Genomic DNA, 24,277 nt, shown 5'->3' with positions numbered 1-24,277 from the left:
GTACACGCTCACTTTGAACAAGTACCTTTATTATCGGCCGTGTTTAACAGACATCCCTCTCTCGACTTCGCTCTCCGTTACACGCCAGATTTCAATATCAACCCGTGTAACTCGACTTGGTGGAAAAAAACAAAAAGATATCTCTCTCTTTCTCCTCTCTTTACATTCGACAAATCTTCGTGTTCCTGGATTGGAAGGATTGGATTATCTAATTTGACGTTTAGAGAGACGTTTTTGAAAAATTGATCGAAGATTTAAGTGTGGGACGAAGTGGATGTATCTAGGTATAACTAGATATTCATTTAGAAGAAAGAAGATACAGGAATATATTTTATATAAATTTGTAATTATTGAATATTTAATATTGCTCTATCAACTCTTCAGGTTAATCTTTATCTATCGATTGATCAATTCGTGATCAAAATTATTTCTTGATCGTACAAGATATATTCGATCTATTCTCCCTATAAATAATTCTAAAAAAAACTAGATTTTATTCCGACGAAGAAAATATTCTTATACAATACTTCCGACCAATCCTCTTCCCCGATACAAGGGAATATCTATCATTATTTTCGATAAGATCCGACAAAAATATTTTCCGAGGAAACGGCCGACAATAATATAGAATATCATTTTTCGCGAGGGTCCACTTAATGGATCCGCAATATGTATCTCTGAGGTGGTGATTTCGAGGAAGTCATAAGCCTGCCGGTAATTTTCCGCGCATTATACCTCTCGTTACACCCACGCGAGCAGATCAACGGTTCACCTCGGCCGTCTTTAGTTCACGACGTGAGCGAGCATTATCGCTTCTATATTACGTCCGTTCGATCCTTTTCCAACTTGCACCCCATTTTATTTATCGAGTTTCTCGTTCAAACAACGGAATAACGGTGTATGGAATAACGAAAAAAAAAAAAAAAGAGGGATTTATAATCCTTTGTGAGACAAAAAAAGAAAAATCTCGTGAAATTTGAAATTTTAATGATATATCATTAATTAAACTTCTTGTTAATGATATAGCGTTTCAGATTTGATGCCTCATTGTGGAAAATATTATCCTGGGAAAATATTAAAACGGATAAAACGCTTATACAATCTTGTTGGAAATAGTGAAATTGATCCGACTTTAATTTAAGAGGATATAATATTCGCATCAGCAAGTATTGATTTATTAATGCAAATTATTTCCTTCCTATCTGTAATGCAATTTATTCTTTATATTCATATATTCATCCTGCAACAATCTCGGATTAACGAGAGTTAATTCTACTACGTTTCAAAAGAGGGGAATAAAGAAAAAAAAAAGAAAAAAAGGTAAGGAAACATGTCGCGAAACATTTTATCGAGAGAGGATGAGAATTTTTAAAAACAATAATCTCGAACGCGACATGAGGCAGACAAGATTTATGCGCGTCCCTTCGATGATGGAGCAATCATTTATTCTCCATATTAATTGATTATTCAGTTCCGATCGAGTATGAGAGATGATATATGACTCGATACGATACCACGATACAAGAACAAGAAATCTACTAGTCGCGCGTGCATAAATTACCAACATTGATAACGAAAACCCACGCATTTTCTTTAAATCTTGTTTTTTTTTTTCTTCGTTTGTACAGTGTCATGTAGTCGATGCCGACATTTGGAACGGCTAAATAAGCGGAAAGCGTTTCTTCACACTTTCAGCCGGGTAAGAAGATGTCTCCTCTCTCGCCAGACGATAACGAAATGAATTATATTCATGAATAATTCCGTTGAGTTCCGTGAACTCGAAGAAGAACAGAATATTCTTACTAATCGTTCAATATAAAGAACGAAACGTCGACATCGATCGATCGTCGAAAGAAATTTCTTCTGCTACCACAACGATCATTTATAACCTATAAGTAGATTTTCAAGTAAGTATAATCAATTTGGAATTAAAAAGACGTAAATTTCTATAAATATTCCCACCTCTGATCTTTTCTCATCTTTTAATATTCGATTAAAATCCATTTTGAGAAAAGTGGACTTTTGAGAATCCTGCGTTACCATCCACAACCGGTGTCCGACCAAATGACCAACAAACATGGCGTGACCCAAACTCTCCAGAACTTTCCCCGTGCAGGGATCCCCTCCGCCGTTGAAATTTTATGTATCCCGGTGGAACAGAGAGGGAAAAAGAGATATGCTTGAAAATCCATGTGGCCAGGGTATCCAGAAACGGGTGGGAAAGAATGTGGTTACCGGACGTGCAGGTTGCATCGGCCGGTAAAAAATTAGATGAAGATAGAGGTACTCGTGATGCATGATCACGATTAGTCAAATAGGCGGGGACTTATTACAGATAAAGGTTTACGAGGGTAGGAACCAATGATGGGATGTGTGCATCGAACAGATAATAAGTATATCATAAGCATTATGATCGATTTGTAAAACCCTATTTGAGATTGATCCGCAATTAGGTGCACGGAAACATTTTACACTCGAGGAACGTGCCTCAAAATTCTCGAATACCGAAGTAAAAGGAATCATGCCTCGTTAATTCTCTCTAAAACGTATAATTGGAAACGTTAATTAGATTATTCACGAGCGTGCATCATTAACGGAATGGTATAAACTTGTTTCTTTTCTTCCTTTTTCACATATTAAAATGATAGTAGCCCGTTAGAAGAGGAACAAATTTTTAACTAAACGCCTGAAATAAGCAGAAAAGTAATGCCAACTTTTAAATCTAAAAAATACTCGATGGAATTTTTAAATCTTGATCGAGTATTAATAATATTTTTTAATTGAGAGATCGATAATCTATTGATCGATTAAAGATATTTTTCTTTGCGATATATTGTGAGAAAATAATTTTAAAAAACGATAAATCCATTAGTGATAAATGAATCGAAACGGTCAAACTTAAATTGCTGTATATGGTTCGTGTCGCGACAAGTTACATACAGTTACATCATCCCGTCTCGAACAATTTGTTTATTTTTTTGTCGAACATGTGTCGGAATATTCGAAAAGGCTAATCGAATTTTTTAGAATAAGTAAAAATCTTGATCAAAAAATAATTGCAAATACGATCGATTTATGTTTCGTTGAAATAAAATTCACTACATTGATTATATTTAAAAGATCTAGTTACTTTTGCTAGTAGTAAAAAATATGGCGGCAAGAGATTATAAGGCTAATATACAAAAAAAAATGGACACTTACTTGTGAACCACCCGTTACATTCAAGAACGTTGATGTTCATAGCGTACCGAATGTACGTGAAAACGTGTAATTTTACGAACACACCGCTACTTCTGAAAGAAACTCGGTCTATACACCGTACGTATTAACTCGAAACAACACTTAAACGTTAAATCGATTTCTCTTTACCGCGCGCGTCTCACGATTCAACCATACGAATATTTAAACGAGCGCATTCACCACAACGTGTTTTCAGTCCCGGTCGACAGTCAGCTGGTGAAACCAAGTGGTGGAATCGGTCAGGGTTCGTCGAGAACAGAGTGGTCACAGTGTAGCTCGTGCCCCGGCAACATCGGCTTCGCCACTATTCTGTAGTTGCACATGTTCCTTGCTATTAAGGAGGCTTCACACTGATCATATCTTCGTATACGTCACTACGTCACAATCAATATAAAATAACGTTCGATTCAGCGTGGCTACCTATAACATACAATTAACAACAAATAAGACATAATAACACGATTAACAAACAATTCGTCTTAATTTATAACAATGAAATGTCATATTCAGTGAAAATAATTATTAAGCGTGTTTACATGAAGAATTGAAATTTACCATTGTTTTTATCGAATCTGTCATAACCAATATTTTCATTTTGTCTAAATGCTTTTGGAATTATTTTCCACGATGTGTATAACCCAGATGATTATTTGTATAAATTTTGTAAAACCGAATAACTGAAAACTGTTCTCGATCAAAATAGAAGATAAATTCGTGACACGCGGTAATCGTGACAGTTCGGTATGCGTGGACGCGAATTCTTGGCGCGCGACAAACAACGTAATGACCATCGATGTTAACGGCAACGTGCTTCTACTACCAAGAAAACGAAACTAATCGTCGCCACGGCCGACAGGACGTCTGTTCTCTTCTATTTTTACACCGAACACCGAACTCACAACACACACATTTCCTTTACACGTTGCGCGTAAAACTGGCATTCCAGGTCAAGCGAATTTTGCTTGTCGAATTTTGATTCGTCAAATTAACACGGGAGGGAGACAATGTCACTATTTCGAATTAAAATTTTTAAATTTGTAAATTTAATTACATTACATTAAAAATTTACTTGAATTTTATAAATATTTTTTTTTTATTCTTAGAATTTAAATAAATCTACTAATAAAAATATATTTATTTACGATATTATGATTATTTCGATAAACTTTAAACTTTATGGAATATATCAGATCGTATTGTACTATTTTAAAACGTATCGATTCGCATGTATCGATAAAATAACAAAATTATACTTTTAAAAAGGAAGATACTTTAAAAAGGAAGATTAAAAAAAGAAAAGAATATCGAGAAAGTATCACTATACAGAAACATGCTTTATCGATACAACGAATCGAAGAAAAAAGCGTTCTAAAGTTACCTCTGACCAGGCAACAGGTCCTTGCCGACCAATCGAACTCGAGAACTTCTTCGCCGTCTTTCGGCTCGATTCTCTAACTGATTTCGAGATCGATTTTGTCGACTTAAAAATGCGAATCCCCGCTGGAACCGAACGTTGGATCGAACATGCAAAAAACAGTCTTGTATCTTTCGAGATGTACAAGATTCGTAATTTTTAGCGTAAAACGAACACCATTCGATATATAGCCCGAAATCACGCGTTATATTAGGCTCGTAATAATTATTTATTATGTTTCCGGCCTAAGAAGAGTACTTAGTTCGCGTAGTTGAGTGCGGGCGTAATAAGACTGCCTGCTGACGGCGGTAGCGCGGTTTGTGCCCGCAAGCAGCAGCAGCCAGGGAAGCCCCTCTACCATGGCACTCTCCTGCAACTCCTCCAAGCAAGCCAGCCAGCCATCCGTGCCGACTTGCCTACCAGGCCTCAGAGTGGGTCCCGGCACTACAGTTCCATCCTGAATCGAAATGGTTGCTTTGCTTTCCGTGCTTTGCGCGAATCACGCAAGACCCTTCGGGCACGCTTCGGGGGACCGAAAGGGGTCCCCACGTGCTGGATTTAGCCCGCGGCTGCACAGTCGATAAAGAAGTTTAAAATATCATATCTATCCTTTATAATAATACGATTAAAATACATGGATAAATACGAGATAGCAGCATTATATTGTGGCAGTTTATTAAACATTAAATGCTTTCAAATGCTCGTTTTATGATAAAATATCACAAATATATATATATGTATACAATAGTTTGAAGTAAGATTATAATTAAAAATAGTATAATCTTATTTTCTTTTTATTATATTATATTTAAAATGGTGATCCAAGTTTCTTCAAGTTTTTTAAAATTACTGGTTTCGTAACCAGAGCTTTTTTGATTGAATCTATCAACACACGTTGCTGATTATACGGAGGAAATGGCATTCCTTCGAGATTATATAAAAATACGGCACCCTCTATATTCGCTACTGCAAGTTGGTTACCATTCGCCGTAAAATCAATCATAACGAATCTAGCGCTATTAGGTGATATTGTCACCGAGGCAGGTTTATATATTTTCCGTCTGATATCCCATATGCAGATTTCATTGTTGACGATACTCGCTATGATCGTGGAATGAATTGGGGACCAAACTGCATATCGAACGCATGCCATCGTCGTAGACAAAGTGATCAATGGGTCTGTTAGCCCTTCTGCCCAAATTCGAATACACCAGTCAGCGCCACAGGTTAAAAATATTTTTTCACAAAATGGAGAAAACATCATTGAATAAACTGGTCCATCATGCGCTAGAAAATTATCTATATATTGATATAAATAATTTGTTGAGCATTTATAAATACAACCTTCGTCTGAGCCAATAAAATAGATATTATTCAAAGTAGGATGCTTTTGTAACACTAATGCGCCAGGACTTCGACTAATAGATACACCAAAAAAATCACATTGAACAGTTCTCTTAACACCTGGCAATGTTCCTTCTATTCTAAAAACTTTCATAATCGTCATCGAAATAAAATCTTCGACATATCGATAACAGAAAATGCAACCATCTTCATTACACGTGTAAATTTGTTCTTCGTAATCGTATTGTTCATCACCTGGCCACCATTGAACTTGCCAGTGCGGAGAATTTGAAGAGTCTGTATCCTTTTGACTTCGTCGTATAATATTGAGGTCTGGTTTACTCACATCGATTACCAGGATTTCGCCATTATAAAAGCCAACAGCGAGTAAATTTGGTCGATCACGACTCCAATCGAGATCCGATACCTGACTATTGAAAAAATATCGACGTGCCGGATTGCCAGGATTTTTCGCAGACCAAAGAAAAACTAGGCCATTTTTAATTTCTGAATTATCTCGCGCTCCATATCCTACAGCTAAAATGCTTCTGTTAACATAATTCCAACGCAAAGAAGCTATTGGTCTTCCCGAAGTTTCTTCAGAGCTATGTATCCAAAGAAGATCCAGACTATATGTGAATTCTAAATCAAGGCTACATGGATCTTGCTTGATTAAACCGGTAAAACGTTTTTGAGCATTAATGAAAATGTTGTTCGATATTATACTCTCCATTATTCGCACAGCATTCCGGAAATTATCTTGTTGGAATATATATATCTGTTCTTGAAGAAGGGTAGGCATCTCGATTATTTCAGACTTTGGTAATTTAGATCTCAAATTCTACGAAAATAAAATTGGAAATAATTATTTTATGAATTTATAAACATTACTGTAGTTTCTATATGAATAAAATTAAAACATTTATATGTTAAAAATATGTTCAAACCTGCGCTTCTAGCATCCTTTGTATAGATTCTTTTCTATGTACTACAAATAAACCATTTTTTTCGAGTATCAATTCGGGTTGAGCATATGTATCATGTATCACCCAATTATTTACGAACATTCCCTCATTTACACGTCTTTCTCTACAAAGATATGTTCCTCGAGATCTCATAAGTATCTGTATAGTTTGAGTTTCAATCTCTACTAATTTCCTATGTGAACCAGGTCCAATTGTTTTATATTCGTAATTCTCATTTTCTTTTTGAACTTTTATACCTTCCGGCGTATGTAAATCAGCTACCCGAGGATCTAATCCAAAAATAAAAAAGGTCTCTGTTTCTTTCAAACAGAGTTTTACAGTTTCAGGTCGAGTCAAGAAAATATTTGGATCGTCACTGAATGAGACAAAAAAATTAATTTAAATTTCTATTTTTGTCTATTGATTATTTTATTTTTAAATAAAATATTGATATTAACTTTTTGTGAACATATATTATATGTGTATAATTTATTTATCAATAAAACTCGTGTATACAAAAAAAAATTTATCTTTAAATTGTAAATATGTCCCCAAAAAATTAATTATAATAATACTAATTATTTAATTCATCTAACAATTATCTAATTAAAATTTTTTAAATTATCATATTCTTAAAATTACCTAGATAGATAAAATTGAGGAGGAGCTTCTTCTTTTTCATATACATATTCATCAACTTGAGTAGATAATAAACTTTCAAATAATACATCCTCAGCTACTACAGTGCCAGAAGGAAGCGAGGATGCTCTGATAATTGCAGATGCACTTCTTATACCGGAAATGATAGATAGTTGTCCGATGCTGACGATTTGAGACAATCCAATTGTTTCAAATGCAGTTATTTGCTTTTCATCGATTGAACTATAAATTGGATGGGTTAATAATTTTGGAGTAACATCGACATCATCTTCTATTATGCGATAACTCTGACGATTTTGTAAAATAACTGAGGTTAGGTTTTTGCCGGCAATCTTTCGCGTCTTTCCTGTGCTGCTGAGCTTGAATTTTGATGAAACTGGACTTTCAAATCTGCTACTATGACCCCTCGAGGGAAGATGTAAGGATTCTAATTCATCCGCTTTCATTCTAGTAAAAATATTTTTGTCATAAACTTTTAATATATATATATTATATTTTATTGATACCTATAAACGAATGTTCACAAGAAAATACTAAAGAGATAATTTACATATTTTGATATTATATTATTATGTTAAAATAACGTTTCAACTTATTACATTATTTATTCTTTTCGTTTTTCATCTTAAATATTTTTATATTTTATATCTTAGTTATGACATCACTTTATCATGTTTCAAACGAGAATGCATTAAACGATACAGTTGATTAAACTCCATGGTGATATAGAAATCAATTTTAGGTATAGTTTCATTGATATTTTGGATTATTTATAATAATTATCATAACAAATTATGATATGCAATAATAAAAAATATATCTGAATATTTGATTGATTTTTATCTCTTTTATTAATGCATAATTGTATAATAATCGAGAGTCAAATATACTGTTATTTAATTTATTAATATTAATTTTTTACTATTCTTTTTTATTACTTAATTATAAAAATACTATATATTTATAAATATGTAATATAATATTTATAATATTTTTATTGATGTAATAACTAAATAATTAACATGAAATAAAACAAAATTTAATTATAAATACCTATTTAAATTGTATCCACCACGTACTCTATTATGACATTATGGAACTTGATCGAATTGTATTAAATGCACAGTCGATAAAAAGTAATTGTACAATTGAGTAAGATACGGCGTTAATCAAGTGATGGATTTAAATAAAATTTTAAAATCATAACACGATAATTATAACAGTCAACAAAATTATGTTTGAAAAAAAATAAAACGCGAATCGTTTGTGCGAACAATTGTCAGCCATAACATTACCGTAGATAAGCGCAGACGCACTGACGACAAATCTCTTACGTGTTATTTCGAACATCCGTTTCGTGAAAAATCATGAAAATCATTTAATGGCACTTGCGCATTTGTGACTACAGTATACGTGATACATCAAATCATTTTGGAAATAGAGTTAAGTTAGCGGAAGAATATAAATAATTGCTGAGAGGGCTCCGCAGTCAAAAGACTAAAGTAAGTGACATGAATTGTGTCAGCAATGGCAGATGCAACTCCATTAGTATTTTGACGAGACCTACGATCTTTACTTGCCAAACACACCTAATGAACTTTGTTCATCGTGTAATTTTCGATTAATATTATCATCAAATATTATTCCGTATGTGACAGTTTGATGTTTTCTGCAAGAAACATTTATTAATCTTATTTGTATTTTATCAACTTTTACAGTTCTATCGCGGACATATGACTTCCGATTTTGTTCATGGATACATAATACGTCAGAAAATGCTAATAGATTCAGAAAATACGATGTTAATGATTGTGAATGAAAATTGCACATTTATATGAACAATATTCATGCTTAATTTTTATTATTATATGACATTTACATTAGATGTTAGTGTCGTTAGAGTATGCTTACAAAGATTGTCAGTGACTTTTAGAATTGTTTTTCTTTCTTTACAATACTGTCGTCAGTATTAACTGATAAAAAGATATAGCTTTGAACATTACTCCACGTCAATATAAATTAAATCAAATAGTTTTATTTTTATTTTTTAAATTATATAAGAATTTTTTAAATTTTTGAACAATTAATTTGTGAATTTTTATTATGACAAATATTTTTTAAGTTCTTGTTAATATTAATTGCATTTTCTTTAAGAGTTCTCTAATATGAGTACTACAAGGGAACAAGCTGGACCATCTAAACCATGGGATTCTACTGCAGAAGAGAAAGAAAAGGATAATCGAACATTTGAATGCAATATTTGTCTTGATACTGCAAAAAATGCAGTTATTAGCATGTGTGGTCATTTATTTTGGTAAATTTATTATTGATATATTTATTATTAATAATGTATAATGTATATATGTATTATATTTCAATAATAAACATACATTTTTATATATTATTCAGTTGGCCTTGTCTGCACCAATGGTTAGAGACACGTCCAACAAGGCAAATGTGTCCTGTCTGTAAAGCTGCAATTAGCAAAGATAAAGTTATTCCATTGTATGGACGTGGAGATACAAGGCATGAAGATCCAAGGTAAATTATATTTTTATTTTTATAAATTAAATGCATAATTATTTAATAATATATTTTAAATTGTATTGATTCAGAAATAATGTTCCACCACGTCCTGCTGGGCAAAGAACAGAACCCGAAAATAATATTGGATTTTCTAGTTTTGGTTTTGGAGATGGTTCTTATATGTCATTTGGTATCGGGACATTTCCATTTGCATTCTTTACATCTACTTTTAATTTTGGAGAAACACGACCAAGTGCAGGTATTTTTTCTTTATAAATTAATTTTATATATAATGCTATCTAATAAAATTGAATTTAATTATGCATTTTTATACAGCTGCTAGAGGAACACCACAATATGAAGAAGAACAATTCCTTTCAAAAGTATTTCTATGGGTGGCTTTGATATTTGTTTGTTGGCTCTTGATGGCGTAACATTTTGTTAAACCATATTATTTGCTCCGTATCTTGTAACCCTGCACCACTTGCTGAATTGATTCATTACATTTTTATTAATACATCGATCTTTCCTCGTTTGTGTAATCGTTGTTACTCGCTACAGTAACTATATCTGCTTGAATAAACAAACGGATTTTGTTATAAGTGTAATAACATTTTTACTTGTATATACACTTTATTTTTAATTTTTTGTGATTATAATAAAATGATTAGTTTAAATGATTAGTTTAAAATAAAAGAAATAAATTTATTATCTAAATGTAATATCACTTATATTGTTATTAATCATGTAAAAATAATATAGGTTATTTTTTTTAATTATATTTTATATAAACACGTATATTCAAGCAGGTAACTTTTCTGATTTTAGAATTTTTGAGATACTAAACCATTTATTCTTATAATATTTATGTATATAAATATAAATATTATCACTTTTAGATTTATAAGATATATATCGTAAGATATATCTATACATTACATATATGATTAGTTTAAAATAAATCTATCTAGATTTATTATATTATTATGGACCTATGGTTTTATTATTATTAATTATTAAAATAGTGTATATAATCTAGTTATTAAGACAGTTTGATAACAAATACAAACAAAATGGAATAAAAATAAATAAATATATAAATATATATATATATATATATATATATATATATATTATATATTTATTGTATATAAATATATAATATGTTATCATTAACATTGAAAATATAAGATAATAGATTTATCTTATTTATTTTTCTGCTTTTACTTATATCGCGGTTGTTATGGAAATAAAAAAAAAAAGAAAGGCAATTACAAATCCGAAAAATGACGATCATAATTAAAAAAAAAAATAAGATTCGTTTTATATCCTAATTCAATGATTGTTACATTGAATGAAAATTAACATTCCATAATATAAGTTGGAAAGTTAATTAATTTAGAATTAACTTGAAAGTGAAACATTTATAATTGAACATATTCCATACTAAAAAAAAATATACTATCGGCATTATTTATTACAATATGATTTGTAATTTGTTTAAAGTTAAGTATTGTAAATTGTTTAAAAAACTTATTTAATATATTAGTATTAGAATAAATTAGAAGCAAAAAAATACAAATAATGTGTTTTTAATAACATTCCTTATTTTTTTGTAGTTATAGATTTTATTAAAGATAATTATTACATTTATTTAGTAATACAAATAATGTGAATGAAGTAGAAAATAATATTGTTGAGTTAGAGATAAAATTATTTTATCTATATAGATAAAATATAGATAAATATATAATATTAATATAATCTTAATTCTACTTAAATTATTTAATGTATATAATTGTTATAACATATATTGATTTATATAATGTTTTCTTTTCAATTTTCTTTTTTTTTTTTTTATTAAATGCACTTACAAAAATAAATTAATATTGTAATAAAAAAAAAATAATACTGTGTGGAATATAAATATATACCTAAAATATCCTACTACAAAAGTTTTATATAAAGTTATTGTGAATCAATATATGTATTGAAATTCAATTTAATACTTCTATTAGATTTAAAAGATTTTAATTTATTTAAATGCACTAAAATACTTTAAATATATATTTTTTTCATTCATTTATAATTAATATCTTATTAAAAAATATTTAAATTTAATTAAACTTAACAATTAAGATTTTTATATAAAGAAATTCAAGCATTCTATAATGATCAATTTTGTCACATTATAGATCTAAAAATTTTATCACAGATTGCAGCTCCAATAAGATTATAATATAATGCTCTTTCATTTATGTGAACATGAGATATTAAAAGATAGCAATCAAAAGATCCCTATTACTATTTTGCAATTAGATATCAATTATGAACTATGTAATTGAATATATATTCACACACACACACACACACACACACACACATATATATGTATAATATTCCCTTTAATATCTTATATATATTTTAGACTTATATTATTAGTTATTAAATTGTAAATAGAAAATATTTATTAAAGAATATTCAATTTTTAATTAAAGAGAATAATATTTATTTTTATTTATAAACAAATAGAAAAGTTTAATTTATATATTTTTTTTTGTTTTATTTTTTGTTGTCTTTTTTATAAACCCTTTAGAAATTAATAAATTACATTCTTCCTGAAAAATAAAAACTAATTATCTTATGTAATATATATATTACCTTATATTGTACTTCTGCTTCATCATTAAAGATAACAAATTCAGGAAATGCATCTGAAATATCTTTAAATTCAAGATTATTACTAAAATAACTTATAAGGATTTATATAATTCTTATTCTTTTAAAAAATTGTATTTTTTTCAATTATTACTTAAATTAGAAAAAAAAATTAAATAAGATATTTCTACTAAATTATATATATAATGAAGCAATATAAAAAGATCTATATATTATAAAAAAATAATAAATTAACAGATAAAAGTCTAGATATGATAAAAAAAATAAAGGCTTAATCAAATCAAAAATTTCATATAATATTAATACCAATTGTTTATTCTTGAATATTATAAATAAATATTCCTGAATAATTAAAAAGAAAAAACTGATTCTTTTTTCAATTATCTTATTTTATATTATGCTATTAATAATTATTAATTAAGGATGTACGATATTAGTAAATAAATCTTCAAAGATAAATTGTTATAAAAATATTTGCGAACCAGCTTAGACGACTACTAATATAGCTTTGAACGAAGTTTTTAATATTTAGAATTATTCTGATTTGATTTAAACCCATAACATGTTAATATATATAATTATATTTCTATTAGTTAAAATAAATATATTTAATACTTCAATTCTTGCAGATAATACTTTCTTGAATTGATATAAGAAATTGTAAAGATGATTGCAAGAAAGAAAATGACAGTTATAGAAGCCATGTTTACTTCATTAAAACGGAAATTGATATATAGCATTTTCTATATTGAATATAATAAATCTTTCTTAGAAAATTCTTAATATATCTTATATAAATATCTTTATATCTTTATATAAATAATGTTCATTTAATAAGAAAATATTATATTTAATTATAAATTCTGTTTATTAAAATTCATTTTTCATTAAAATTATTTTATTCATATATTTAATTTTTTTTATAATTTAAATATTTTATAATATATAAATATAATTATAATTGTAACTCATACATATTTTTTATAATTCCATAAAATGTTTTCTATATATATATATATATAAATAACATATATTTAAATTTATAGTAAAAATTGGTAATAAGTTTTTTAACTTAAATGTCATGCGTAGTAAACACGTCCTGTGTGTGTGAAAATGGCGCTTTCTTGTGCAAGTAAGTTTTTTCTTTTTTATTTAATTATTTTTTATTTAAAAATACAAAAATTTGTATTAAGTTTTTATTGATGAGGTCATATTATAATAATAAAAATAAATTAATGTTTTTTGTAATAAAATTTATGATGTATACCGGCAAGAATTGAACATAACCTACAATCTCTGCATTATATTTCACCTAATTCTCTGAGAGAAATATTTATTTTCAGTTTCTAACGAAGTTCCGGAGCATCCGGTCGTATCTCCAGTATCTGGTTCTATATTTGAAAAGAGATTAATTGAAAAATATTTAGCCGAAAATGGAGTAGATCCTATAACTGGAAAGGAATTAACTGCAGATCAACTTATTGATATTAAAAGTATATTAATTTTATTTTTTTTTTAGAAAATTTATTTATATTATAAAATATATCTATTAAATTTCATTATTAAATGTTAAATTATCAATAATATTATTATTTTACAGCCACTGCAATAGTTAAACCTAAACCACCAAGTGCTACTTCAATTCCAGCTATATTAAAAATTTTACAAGATGAATGGGATGCTGTTATGTTACATTCATTTACACTTAGACAACAACTTCAAACAGCTAGACAGGAATTATCTCATGCATTATATCAACATGATGCAGCATGTCGTGTAATTGCTAGATTGACAAAAGAAGTAACTGCTGCTAGAGAAGCTTTAGCTACTTTGAAACCTCAAGCAGGGATTGTTCAGGCTACTACCATTCCACAACCTGTAAGAATAAAATTCTATTAATTTTATTTATATATCATAATATATGTTTATAAATTGTATGTTATAGGCACTTGCAGTAGAAGCTGGTGGTACAGCTGCTCAGCCTATGGAGCAAGCTGGAATTACTGAAGATGTAATACAAAAACTTCAGGAAAGAGCCACAGTTCTTACACAGGAAAGAAAACGTCGTGGACGTTCAGTTCCTGAAGATTTACTTCCACAAGATAGTATTCGTGCATTTCAAACACTTGCATCGCATCCTGTAACATTTTTTTTTTGTATTTATATAATAAATATTTGTCTATTTCCATGTATTATTATTAATTTTATTTATTTATATTTTTAAGGGTCTCCATTCAGCTAGTGTTCCTGGTATACTTGCACTTGATATTCACAGTGCAGATACTAGTAAAATTTTAACAGGTGGTGCAGATAAAAATGCCACAGTATTTAATAAAGATACAGAACAAGTTGTTGCAATATTAAAAGGACATACTAAAAAGGTATAAATTATTTATTTTCAGTTGTTCTGAATATTTTTTGATGTTTAATATTGTTATATTTTCAAGGTTACTAGAGTAATTTATCATCCAGAAGAAGATATAGTAATGACTGCATCACCTGATACTACAATACGTATATGGAATGTAGGAACTAGTCAAACAACATTACTATTGAAAGCTCATGATGCTCCTGTGACTGGACTATCTTTACATCCAACAGGAGATTATTTATTAAGTTCATCTTTAGATCAACATTGGGCATTTTCAGATATACGTACTGGTAGATTATTAACTAAGGTATATTTACAAGAAAAATAATAATTTTCAGAAATAAATTTTTATAATTTTAAAATTCAATATATTATATACATTTGTTATCTTAATATATTATTAGGTTGCTGGACAAGTCAGTCAGCCTTTAACGACGGCGCAATTTCATCCTGATGGATTAATCTTTGGTACTGGTACTCAAGACTCTCAAGTGAAGATTTGGGATTTAAAGGAACAATCAAATGTAGCTAATTTCCCAGGTCATTCAGGTCCTATCACGGCAATTAGTTTTTCTGAAAATGGTTATTATTTAGCTACTGCTGCAGAAGATTTTTGTGTGAAACTTTGGGATTTGCGTAAATTGAAGAATTTCAAAACTCTTCAATTAGAGGAATCGTATGAAGTTAAAGATATTTGCTTTGATCAAAGTGGAACATATCTGGCAGTAGCTGGAACAGATGTAAGGTAAGAATTATATCATATGGAATAGTTAAGTTCAATTATATTAGAATTAATTCTTTATCTGTTATTTTTATTTATCTGATATTATTATTATTATCTGATTTACTTATCTAATATTTTTATTTTTAGAGTGTATTTGTGTAAGCAGTGGCAAGAACTGAAAGTGCTTAATGATCACACGGCAGCCGCAACTGGTGTTCGTTTCGGAAAACATGCGCAATATATAGCATCGACTAGTATGGATAGAACTTTAAAACTTTATGGATTACCTTAAATAATTAGTAATAAAAATATATTAATTTAAGAACAAATTAAATTAGAATTTGTAGTATAAGTTTATTATGAAAGTAATGACAAATGGTTTTAAGAAAGATCATTTGATTTATATTTAAGTATTACTATGAATTCTTTAAAAGAATTTTGAATATAAGACACTTCATAACAATAAATTTGAGTGCAGTTATTGTATAAATATTTTTTTAAAATTGTTATAGATAATGCACTCGTAATTGATATTATTTTTGTGTTAACTATTTTGGTTAAAAAGTTTAATAATATCAATGTATTCAAATTGTTCAAATTTTTATATATATTCACTTAATTTTGAAAACAAAAATTTTAATTGAAAAATATTTACAAATTAAATTTTATATTTAAATTTGATTTCAAGTTAATTTTGATGTGGATTTCAAAATTAATATCTTTACACTAATAATATTATAATAATAATAATAAATACTAATATTTTATATAATTCTTTAAATTTTGATTGAAGATTATTAATTTATCAAAAGTGAGTAAAAAAATATTAAATTACATTAAATACAATTTAAATTTGATTATATGTATATTATGAATTATTGATGAATTTCTTTTCAATGTTCATTTAAACAAAGTACAAAATATTAAATAGTAGTATATAGTATTATAAAATTAACATTATTTTTGTAGAGGAAATGTAAAATTTTTTCGTTTGACATGTGTTAACTATTCAGGATATCATTTAAAATAATGAAATACAATTTATTCGAATATATAAAACAAAATGTCTTATAATTTTGCAATTTTTGTATACTTAATATATTTTTTTAAAAAATAAGTAAAATTTGCAATAAAATTATATTATAGCAAATCATAAACTAATAATCAAGTATATAATTTGATAATTTATTTCGATAATTTTCTGGCGCCACTAGTCACGTGCTTTTTAACCTAACCTAATATCCTTTGTCCTCAATATTCATCCTCGAATCAAATTAATAACAATGGCCGTCGTAGTTGGCTGTCATACGGAGATATATCCAGATTATGTGATGGTGAGAAACCTGTGGCGAGTGGCAATTGCTGCCGATCGGTCACAGTGATTATAGAACGAATGAAATCAACGTGACGTGTACTACTGGAAAGGATGATTTTCTAGTGGGTGGTTGAATCGTTATGTCAACTAGAGTGACCGCGGATGACCAGCTGACAATGTTTTGTCATTAGCATAATTTAGTGCTTAGCGGGCGTTCGCGGTAAATCAAGGATGTTTAAAGCTGAAGAGCCGTCCAAAGACAGCTTCCTTCAGCAAATGAAGGCTGCCAGAGAAGAAAGAGCTCATGAAAAAGATAGAGAAGCTGCTGTCATCTTAATTCAGGCTTATATTAGGGGATGGTTGACGCGTAAAAGAATTTTGTAAGTTTTTAAATATTGTTTTTATTGCAATTGTGTTTGCTTGCGATAGTTGTACGATTTTTTAAATAATTCTTTTAAATATAATAAATAAAATAATTATAATTTTTTGATCAATTATCAATATTTATTTACCCATTGGTAATCTTCCATTGGCCGCTTATCTATCGGATATGAATCTACATAATATAAAAAATTTATATTAACATATATATTAATTTTTCAATATAATAGTAGATAAAAGAATATGATTTTTCAGAGAAGAATTTGATACAAATTTTCTCAATGATGGTAATACAGAAACAAATATAAAGTTAAAACCTGCTTTAGATGTGTATAAAATCGTTTTTAAATTTTTGTATATATATAAAAAAGATTATGTTCAAGAAAGAATAGAAAAGCTATGTAGGTATGTATGTATAAAAAATATTTATAGAAAATATGGAAGAGGAAAAAATTAAGAAATTATAAATAATTGTTAAAAAATTGACAAAAATAAATATTTCAGATATTTAGTATTGACCCTAGATTCAGAATCACCAGAAATTTCTTATGTAGGACTTGTATTGAACAAAGATCGCTACATATCATGGATATCACAAATGAAAACAATATTACTTTATTGTCTAACTGGTTTAGATAATCTTAAACCAGAAAGAGTATCTGACCATAAATCCATCCATTTAAGATTACATACATTAGTTAGTTTTACATCACCAGGAACATGGGCAATTCAAAAAGTAGAAGGAATGGAAAAACTTAAAGCTGGTATGAATCAGCTTTGTGCTAACATAATGGGCCACCTAGTCAACAATGGGTTTTATCCCATTATGCAAGTGATTATCTTATTAATTGTAGTTTATTTTGTTATTTAGTATATTTATGTATCTGAACTAGTTAATTTTCTCATTATATTTAATTTTATTTTAGGCATTTTTAGTAAAAGGATTGGGTAGAGTCGAGATTGCTTTAAAACCAATTGCACTTTCAGCAGCAGTTACATTGACATTAAGACCATTAATCTCTTCCCAGATGTCAGATAAATTGGTTTCATTATTTTTGATAAATATTTTTAGTGTACCTGCATTGATCTATCATTTAAATAATATATCATCAGTAGTATGTAATCAATAATATATAATATTAAATATTAGTTTACAGCATATAATATTTTCTTTTTTATATATTTTTAGTGTATTTCATCATTTATTACAAACAATTTATTTGCCAGAAGTTTGGAATTGTTAAATTCAGAACAAAATTTAAGAATAGTTTTTAATGCTTTGGAAGGTAGTTATGCACTGTGTTTATTAGCTAATTTAATACAATTAGCTAATATTGAAAGAGATGAAGTGTTAAAGGAATTATACTTTCCATCTTTTACGGTATAGATTTATTATATAATATATAATTATATGTAATATCAATATTTAATCATAAAAAATAAACTTCATTTTTTTTTAAATTTTATAGTTTGTTGTAACAAAAATGTTGGAGGCATGTCAGCAATATGTAGTTGCAAAACAAAGTAATTTAACACATTGGCATCCTATTCTTGGTTGGCTTGCACAAAAAGTTGATACATCTTTACAAGAACCTATCCCATATGTGAAATCACAATTAGCCTGTTTATGGACAGGAAGAATAGTTACACAATTAATTGGTAATTATATAGATATATTTTTACAGATACATAAATTTTTATTAAAAGTAATAGTATAAATAATAAATTTTATAATACAAATTTTTTAGGTCAACCTTTAACTGAACTTATTGAAAAAGAGATACCTCCATCAATAGAGCAACAGAGTACATCTGTTGGTACTAATATTTTTAGAAGAGCGTTTTTGGAAGCACGTACAAATAGAAATAATAATACTAAAAATTATAGAAAATTGGGAAGTGCAGAGACTACTAGAATAGCTTTAATTTGTTCCCTTTATCAAATTGCTTTACATACACTTACACAAATGAAAATGGAAATATTAACTGGTAAGTATTGACAAATATATACATATATTATATATTTATCAAATTATGTTCATCATGTAATAGGTCTATGTTATCAAGATAAAATTTTATACCATATGTATCTATTTTTGGGAACATTGGGTCCTCATTGTGGTTTGAAAGCATTTTTGGATCATTTAGCTGCTAATACAAAATGTACAGCACCTGAATTTCAAATGTTGATATTATTTTCTGATTGTATGACACATTATGTTACGTAAGTATATATATTTTGTGAAAATAATATTTTATAAAAAATATATTAATGATATTAATGATATATGTATTCAGAATTTTAGATGATATGGAAATGTATGAACAACAAGATCCGTTTAAGCTTAGTGATTTTGTAACGATATCATACTTTTTAAACCAGTTTTTATATAAAGCAGTGCTCAATAATTTGTTTGGTGGGTGTCATAATCTTTGCATTATATTTTTTTATAATATAGTTGATATTGTTTCTTTTTTTTCGATATATAAGCATAAGAATTAAGTGGTTTAGTTATGTACTGAAGTTTTAGATGTTCCAGACGTGAAATCGGTTCCTAATAATCCCCTGTTTACTTCTCTTCACACCCTTTTAATGGCAATCTACCGACGAGATTGTAGACGAACTTTTTGTCCAGAAGGGCACTGGTTGGCAAAGTTAAGTATTTTAAACTAAATCTTTTTCGCATTTTGATATTATATCATATTAAAAAAAAAAAAAAAAAGTGAATATTTTAAATTATGAATATTTTAAAACAGGAAGTTCGAGTATCTAGTTTTCTGGCAGATTTGGAGAAAGGCAGGCGAGGTGCAGCTCTTCTCCTTTCTAAAATGCCTCACGTTATTCCTCATTCGGAACGCGTTGTACTATTTCGTAAGCATGTTGCTAACGAAAAAGCAGTTTTGGGTTTAACTGAAAGTGCTTGTAATAGTACGCCAACAACTCTTATTGTTGTTCACAGGTAATTGGATATTTTTTATTTTTTGGTATTAAAAATTGTTATATAAAAAATTCTATATTAAAATTTTTATATAAAAAATTTTGTATTAAAAATCCTATATAAAAATGATATAAATATTTTATAGAACTCGTATAGTGGAAGACGGTTATCGCCAATTAGCGATGTTACCCTCTCAGGCACTTAAAGGTGTCATTAGAGTTCGTTTTGTAAATGAGCAAGGTTTAGCTGAAGCAGGCATTGATCAAGATGGAGTCTTTAAAGAATTTTTAGAGGAGACAATAAAGAAAGTTTTCGATCCATCTTTGAATTTATTTAAAGTCACTAGTGAAAATCGACTTTATCCATCTCCAACATCTTCTATGCAAGATAATCATTTGCAACTTTTTGAATTTGTTGGCCGTATGCTGGGTAAAGCAGTATATGAAGTAAGTAAAATATATAACTACGAAACTAATATAAAAGTTTTATATTCTATAGACACTATAATTTCTAGGGCATTGTTGTAGACGTACCTTTCGCATCTTTTTTTGTTTCCCAATTTTCTGGGCAAACTGGAGGTGCATTATACAGTTGGTTAGATGAATTGGCTTCATTAGATCGAGATTTATATCGAAGTCTTACTCTTGTGAAGCATTATAAAGGTGATGTTAGACAATTAGAATTAACGTTTTCTCTTGATGAAGACGTTTTAGGTAAATTGGTTACACACGAATTGATTCCTGGAGGACGAGCGGTGCCGGTTACTAATGAAAATAAAATCAATTATATACATTTAATGGCCCATTTCAGAATGCATATGCAAATTAAAGATCAAACAGCAGCTTTTATCAAAGGATTCCGTTCTATAATCAATCCAGAATGGTTGGCGTTGTTTTCTACTCCTGAAGTAAGATAAGTAATTTTTAAAGAATTTAACATTTCTTAGACAAATGTTCTATAAAGCATCTTTATTTTTAGTTACAGAGATTAATTTCGGGCGATAATGTTCCATTAGATTTACGAGATTTAAGAAGACATACGCAATATTATGGCGGTTTCCACGATAGTCATCGTGTAGTGTGTTGGTTGTGGGATATTCTAGAGAAAGATTTTTCTGAAGAAGAAAGAGGCTTATTCTTAAAGGTACATCATTTAATATGAAAATTGTGAATAATGTAAATTTTGTTCTCCGTTTCTATATTTTTTTTTTCGTATTACAGTTCGTAACAAGCTGCTCGAAATCACCATTATTGGGCTTTGCACACTTAGAACCACCATTTTCAATTCGTTGTGTTGAAGTTGGTGACGACGAGGATACGGGTGATACAATTGGTATGAAACTATAGACACCATATGTATTTTGTATACTTTCTATTTATTGTATTAATTCTTTATAAATCAGGTAGCGTAATAAGGGGATTTTTTACGATTCGTAAGAAAGATCCGCAGAATCGTTTACCTACGTCGTCTACATGTTTTAATCTCCTTAAATTACCAAATTATCAAAAGAAAAGTACCTTACGAGAGAAGCTACGTTATGCTGTTACTAGTAATACGGGTTTTGAACTTTCGTAATTTACAACTGATTTAAGGTAATTCCGATGTATATCGCTCAAAATAACTAACGAAAATTTATACAAAGTGATTGAGTGGTGCCTGACTATTACGATCCAAATTGTCTGGCGAGATATTTTTAATTATATCATAAATTTTAAATTGGATAAGACCACATAATTCACATGTGTATTATCTATAAAAAAACATTAAGAAAAAAATTGTTGAAATTAAATTGATAATTCATATAATTTCATAATATATATAAAATGATAAAATATACATTTTCGTTATCATTTTGTTATTCTATTTTTATATTAATATTTCTTGATATTTCTCCTTATCAATCAAAGGATATTGATACAGAATTAATCTGTAATTATAATGAATGAAATATTTTTTTGTATTTCCTAAAATTTTTATAAGATTAATCTTATATGGATGTATAAATTATATGTATTATATTTGTCTTATTTATAATACAATAATTTTTTATGTTGGATTCACTTTGTTTTTTATAGCATTTATATAAGTCTTCTAAATTCATTTTGAAAGATTTCTCGCCAAATAGTAGATTATTATGGTGTAAACACACACTGTACCTCATGAGCTTAATATTGCTAATATTGTGCGCTTGTTAGTTTATAGAACTATAAATTACTGTCTATTAAATCAATAAAATACATGAAACGAATAGTAAATCCGAGCCCATTGGTGCCCGGTGAATAATAATAATAATAATAAAAAAATAGAATAAAATAAAAAGGAAAAAAAAAGAAAAAGAGAAGAAAAAAGAGATAAAAAAGAAGAAAAAGGGATCCGTAAATTTCTAAAATTTTCAAATTATTTGAAAGTCAAAGCTCTATTTTGTGGAGAGCTATTTTCTCAAGATTTTGTACAAATTTTTGACATGATATATAAAGGGATTCAAATGATCTGTTTGGAAATATATATATACATATACATATATATATATATATGTATATATTATATCCACGGGCGCTTATGGGTTAAAAATCCATAATTGTTTAAGAGTTTAAGATCGATTTGTTCAAATCGAATGAACTTATGATGTTTGTTCTTCTATTTGAACGTTTCGAATTAAATTTGTAAACTACAATTGCAATTCATCAGTTTTTGATAAATTCAAACAAAATTTAAAAAAAAAGAAAGGGAGCACTAATTATTCGCATTATAGCGAGTAATATGATATTACAGCGAAATTTATTTTTCTCGAGATTTATGCGTAATTTCAAATAACAAATGACTCGTAATATTATCGATAAAAATTCGATCAGACCAAAGATAGAAGCCTATTTAATATGAAAAAAATAATTCGAGATATAATCTTTTCATATTTTCCTATACGATCGTATGTAAGTTTATCAGGCCTGTATTCACTAAATGTAATAAAGGAATAAAGGATTAATAGACATTTTTTTAGAAAGATAGAACAATATGTTTATGAATAATTTATGAATAACTGTATATCAATTAGTTTATTAAAGTGCACAATATGAATTGTAGTAAAGAAATTATTTTGATTAGAGTAGTATAGAAAGATATAATATACAATAACTTTGGCCTTTGTTATTTTTCATTAGGATTAATAATTAGTTTCTCACTTTTTTAAAATATTAATTGTGAATACATGCCTTGTGCAAACACATGTACAATTGAACAAAGTAATAGATAATGCTCTCCTTTATAAGTATATTTATCATTGAAACCATACATATATATGATAAATGTGAATATTTATACAAATATGGATATATGGAGTAAAAATGTCAAATAAAATTGTTACGATTGTAGGATGAGAGCGATAATTTCTTTTTCAGTACCTGTTCATAATAATAGATCACTTTTCTATTTTAAAAGAAACTCAAAAAGAAATAATATAAAATATAATGTAATCGAATTTTTCTTACAATCGTATCAATAACAGAAAGTGCGCTTTGTACATGGCTTGTTTGAGTTAGATACTCGTGTACTTCTGTAACATTTTTTATAAAAGTGTGTACATGTTGCAATGCACTTGAAAGAAAAACGATGGATTTGTTAATTTAATACATTCGATAATGATTGACAAAAATCATGTAAATATATATACTGAATTATACGATGTTTCTTAATTTTAATACCTTATTTAATATCTTAACAAAT

General features: G+C 28.2%; 5 protein-coding genes across 11 annotated transcripts in view; 3 read left to right on the top strand and 2 right to left on the bottom strand.

Annotated features, from left to right (window-relative positions):
* LOC410957 overlaps nt 1–5,359 on the bottom strand; it is a 68,992-nt gene extending 63,633 nt beyond the window's left edge. Inside the window, exons 1-2 of one of the 4 annotated variants that reach the window (XM_016911410.2) lie at nt 4,619–5,359; nt 3,202–3,660 (exon numbers count right to left, since the gene is read on the bottom strand). In XM_016911410.2, the coding sequence (XP_016766899.1) occupies nt 3,202–3,241 (40 nt within the window). In that variant the 5' untranslated portion in view covers nt 3,242–3,660; nt 4,619–5,359. Of the gene's footprint in view, nt 1–3,201; nt 3,661–3,795; nt 4,243–4,618 lie in introns of those variants that run through there. The other 3 variants (XM_006560955.3, XM_394433.7, XM_006560956.3) reach the window with 3 other exon arrangements.
* A 76-nt stretch (nt 5,360–5,435) lies between these two features.
* Nucleotides 5,436–8,794, bottom strand: LOC100576290 (WD repeat-containing protein 78). The gene is made up of 4 exons (XM_006560957.3): nt 8,677–8,794; nt 7,606–8,070; nt 6,946–7,339; nt 5,436–6,839 (listed from the first exon to the last, which is right to left on the bottom strand). Exons 2-4 carry the CDS (start codon nt 8,067–8,069, stop codon nt 5,463–5,465), a joined length of 2,235 nt encoding a protein of 744 aa, XP_006561020.1. The 5' UTR covers nt 8,070; nt 8,677–8,794; the 3' UTR covers nt 5,436–5,462.
* A 171-nt stretch (nt 8,795–8,965) lies between these two features.
* LOC408751 (E3 ubiquitin-protein ligase RNF185) lies at nt 8,966–10,808 on the top strand. Of its 2 annotated transcripts, none has more exons than XM_392285.7 (5): nt 8,966–9,125; nt 9,780–9,937; nt 10,033–10,164; nt 10,239–10,408; nt 10,486–10,762. In XM_392285.7, exons 2-5 carry the CDS (start codon nt 9,789–9,791, stop codon nt 10,581–10,583), a joined length of 549 nt encoding a protein of 182 aa, XP_392285.1. In that variant the 5' UTR covers nt 8,966–9,125; nt 9,780–9,788; the 3' UTR covers nt 10,584–10,762. The 2 variants fall into 2 exon arrangements, with proteins under 2 accessions (XP_392285.1, XP_003249767.1); XM_003249719.3 differs by lacking the exon at nt 8,966–9,125 and adding an exon at nt 9,132–9,270 and having other exon boundaries at nt 9,778–9,937; nt 10,486–10,808.
* Nucleotides 10,809–13,866: 3,058 nt separating this feature from the next.
* LOC408750 (pre-mRNA-processing factor 19) lies at nt 13,867–16,257 on the top strand. The gene is made up of 8 exons (XM_392284.7): nt 13,867–13,960; nt 14,172–14,321; nt 14,429–14,706; nt 14,774–14,968; nt 15,054–15,209; nt 15,276–15,506; nt 15,604–15,944; nt 16,071–16,257. The coding sequence occupies exons 1-8, from the start codon at nt 13,942–13,944 to the stop codon at nt 16,213–16,215; spliced, it is 1,515 nt and encodes a 504-aa protein (XP_392284.2). The 5' UTR covers nt 13,867–13,941; the 3' UTR covers nt 16,216–16,257.
* Nucleotides 16,258–17,149: 892 nt separating this feature from the next.
* LOC408749 (ubiquitin-protein ligase E3B) lies at nt 17,150–24,233 on the top strand. Of its 3 annotated transcripts, none has more exons than XM_006560960.2 (16): nt 17,150–17,618; nt 17,875–18,024; nt 18,124–18,451; nt 18,546–18,734; nt 18,809–19,000; nt 19,089–19,278; nt 19,368–19,607; nt 19,671–19,842; nt 19,917–20,035; nt 20,159–20,274; nt 20,376–20,578; nt 20,703–21,003; nt 21,072–21,464; nt 21,536–21,700; nt 21,778–21,889; nt 21,960–24,233. In XM_006560960.2, exons 1-16 carry the CDS (start codon nt 17,470–17,472, stop codon nt 22,130–22,132), a joined length of 3,192 nt encoding a protein of 1,063 aa, XP_006561023.1. In that variant the 5' UTR covers nt 17,150–17,469; the 3' UTR covers nt 22,133–24,233. The 3 variants fall into 3 exon arrangements, with proteins under 3 accessions (XP_006561023.1, XP_006561021.1, XP_006561022.1); XM_006560958.2 differs by having other exon boundaries at nt 20,144–20,274; XM_006560959.1 differs by having other exon boundaries at nt 17,151–17,618; nt 20,150–20,274.
* Nucleotides 24,234–24,277: the final 44 nt, after the last annotated feature.

Source organism: Apis mellifera, linkage group LG3 (genome assembly GCF_003254395.2).
Source record: "Apis mellifera strain DH4 linkage group LG3, Amel_HAv3.1, whole genome shotgun sequence".
NCBI lineage: Eukaryota > Metazoa > Arthropoda > Insecta > Hymenoptera > Apidae > Apis > Apis mellifera.
This window is presented reverse-complemented; position numbering and strand designations above follow the sequence as displayed.

Bases quoted from the DNA above. Each gene is read 5' to 3' on its own strand.
- LOC408749 (XM_006560958.2), top strand. From the start codon at position 17,470: ATGTTTAAAGCTGAAGAGCCGTCCAAAGACAGCTTCCTTCAGCAAATG. The intron at 18,735-18,808 runs GTATGTAATCAA...ATATATTTTTAG, and splicing joins TAAATAATATATCATCAGTA to TGTATTTCATCATTTATTAC. The intron at 19,001-19,088 runs GTATAGATTTAT...TAAATTTTATAG, and splicing joins TATACTTTCCATCTTTTACG to TTTGTTGTAACAAAAATGTT.
- LOC408750 (XM_392284.7), top strand. The intron at 14,707-14,773 runs GTAAGAATAAAA...TGTATGTTATAG, and splicing joins CTACTACCATTCCACAACCT to GCACTTGCAGTAGAAGCTGG. The intron at 14,969-15,053 runs GTAACATTTTTT...TATATTTTTAAG, and splicing joins AAACACTTGCATCGCATCCT to GGTCTCCATTCAGCTAGTGT.
- LOC100576290 (XM_006560957.3), bottom strand. From the start codon at position 8,069: ATGAAAGCGGATGAATTAGAATCCTTACATCTTCCCTCGAGGGGTCAT. The intron at 7,340-7,605 runs GTAATTTTAAGA...TGTCTCATTCAG, and splicing joins CCTCAATTTTATCTATCTAG to TGACGATCCAAATATTTTCT. The intron at 6,840-6,945 runs GTTTGAACATAT...TTATTTTCGTAG, and splicing joins AAAGGATGCTAGAAGCGCAG to AATTTGAGATCTAAATTACC.
- LOC408751 (XM_003249719.3), top strand. From the start codon at position 9,789: ATGAGTACTACAAGGGAACAAGCTGGACCATCTAAACCATGGGATTCT. The intron at 9,938-10,032 runs GTAAATTTATTA...TATATTATTCAG, and splicing joins ATGTGTGGTCATTTATTTTG to TTGGCCTTGTCTGCACCAAT. The intron at 10,165-10,238 runs GTAAATTATATT...GTATTGATTCAG, and splicing joins ACAAGGCATGAAGATCCAAG to AAATAATGTTCCACCACGTC.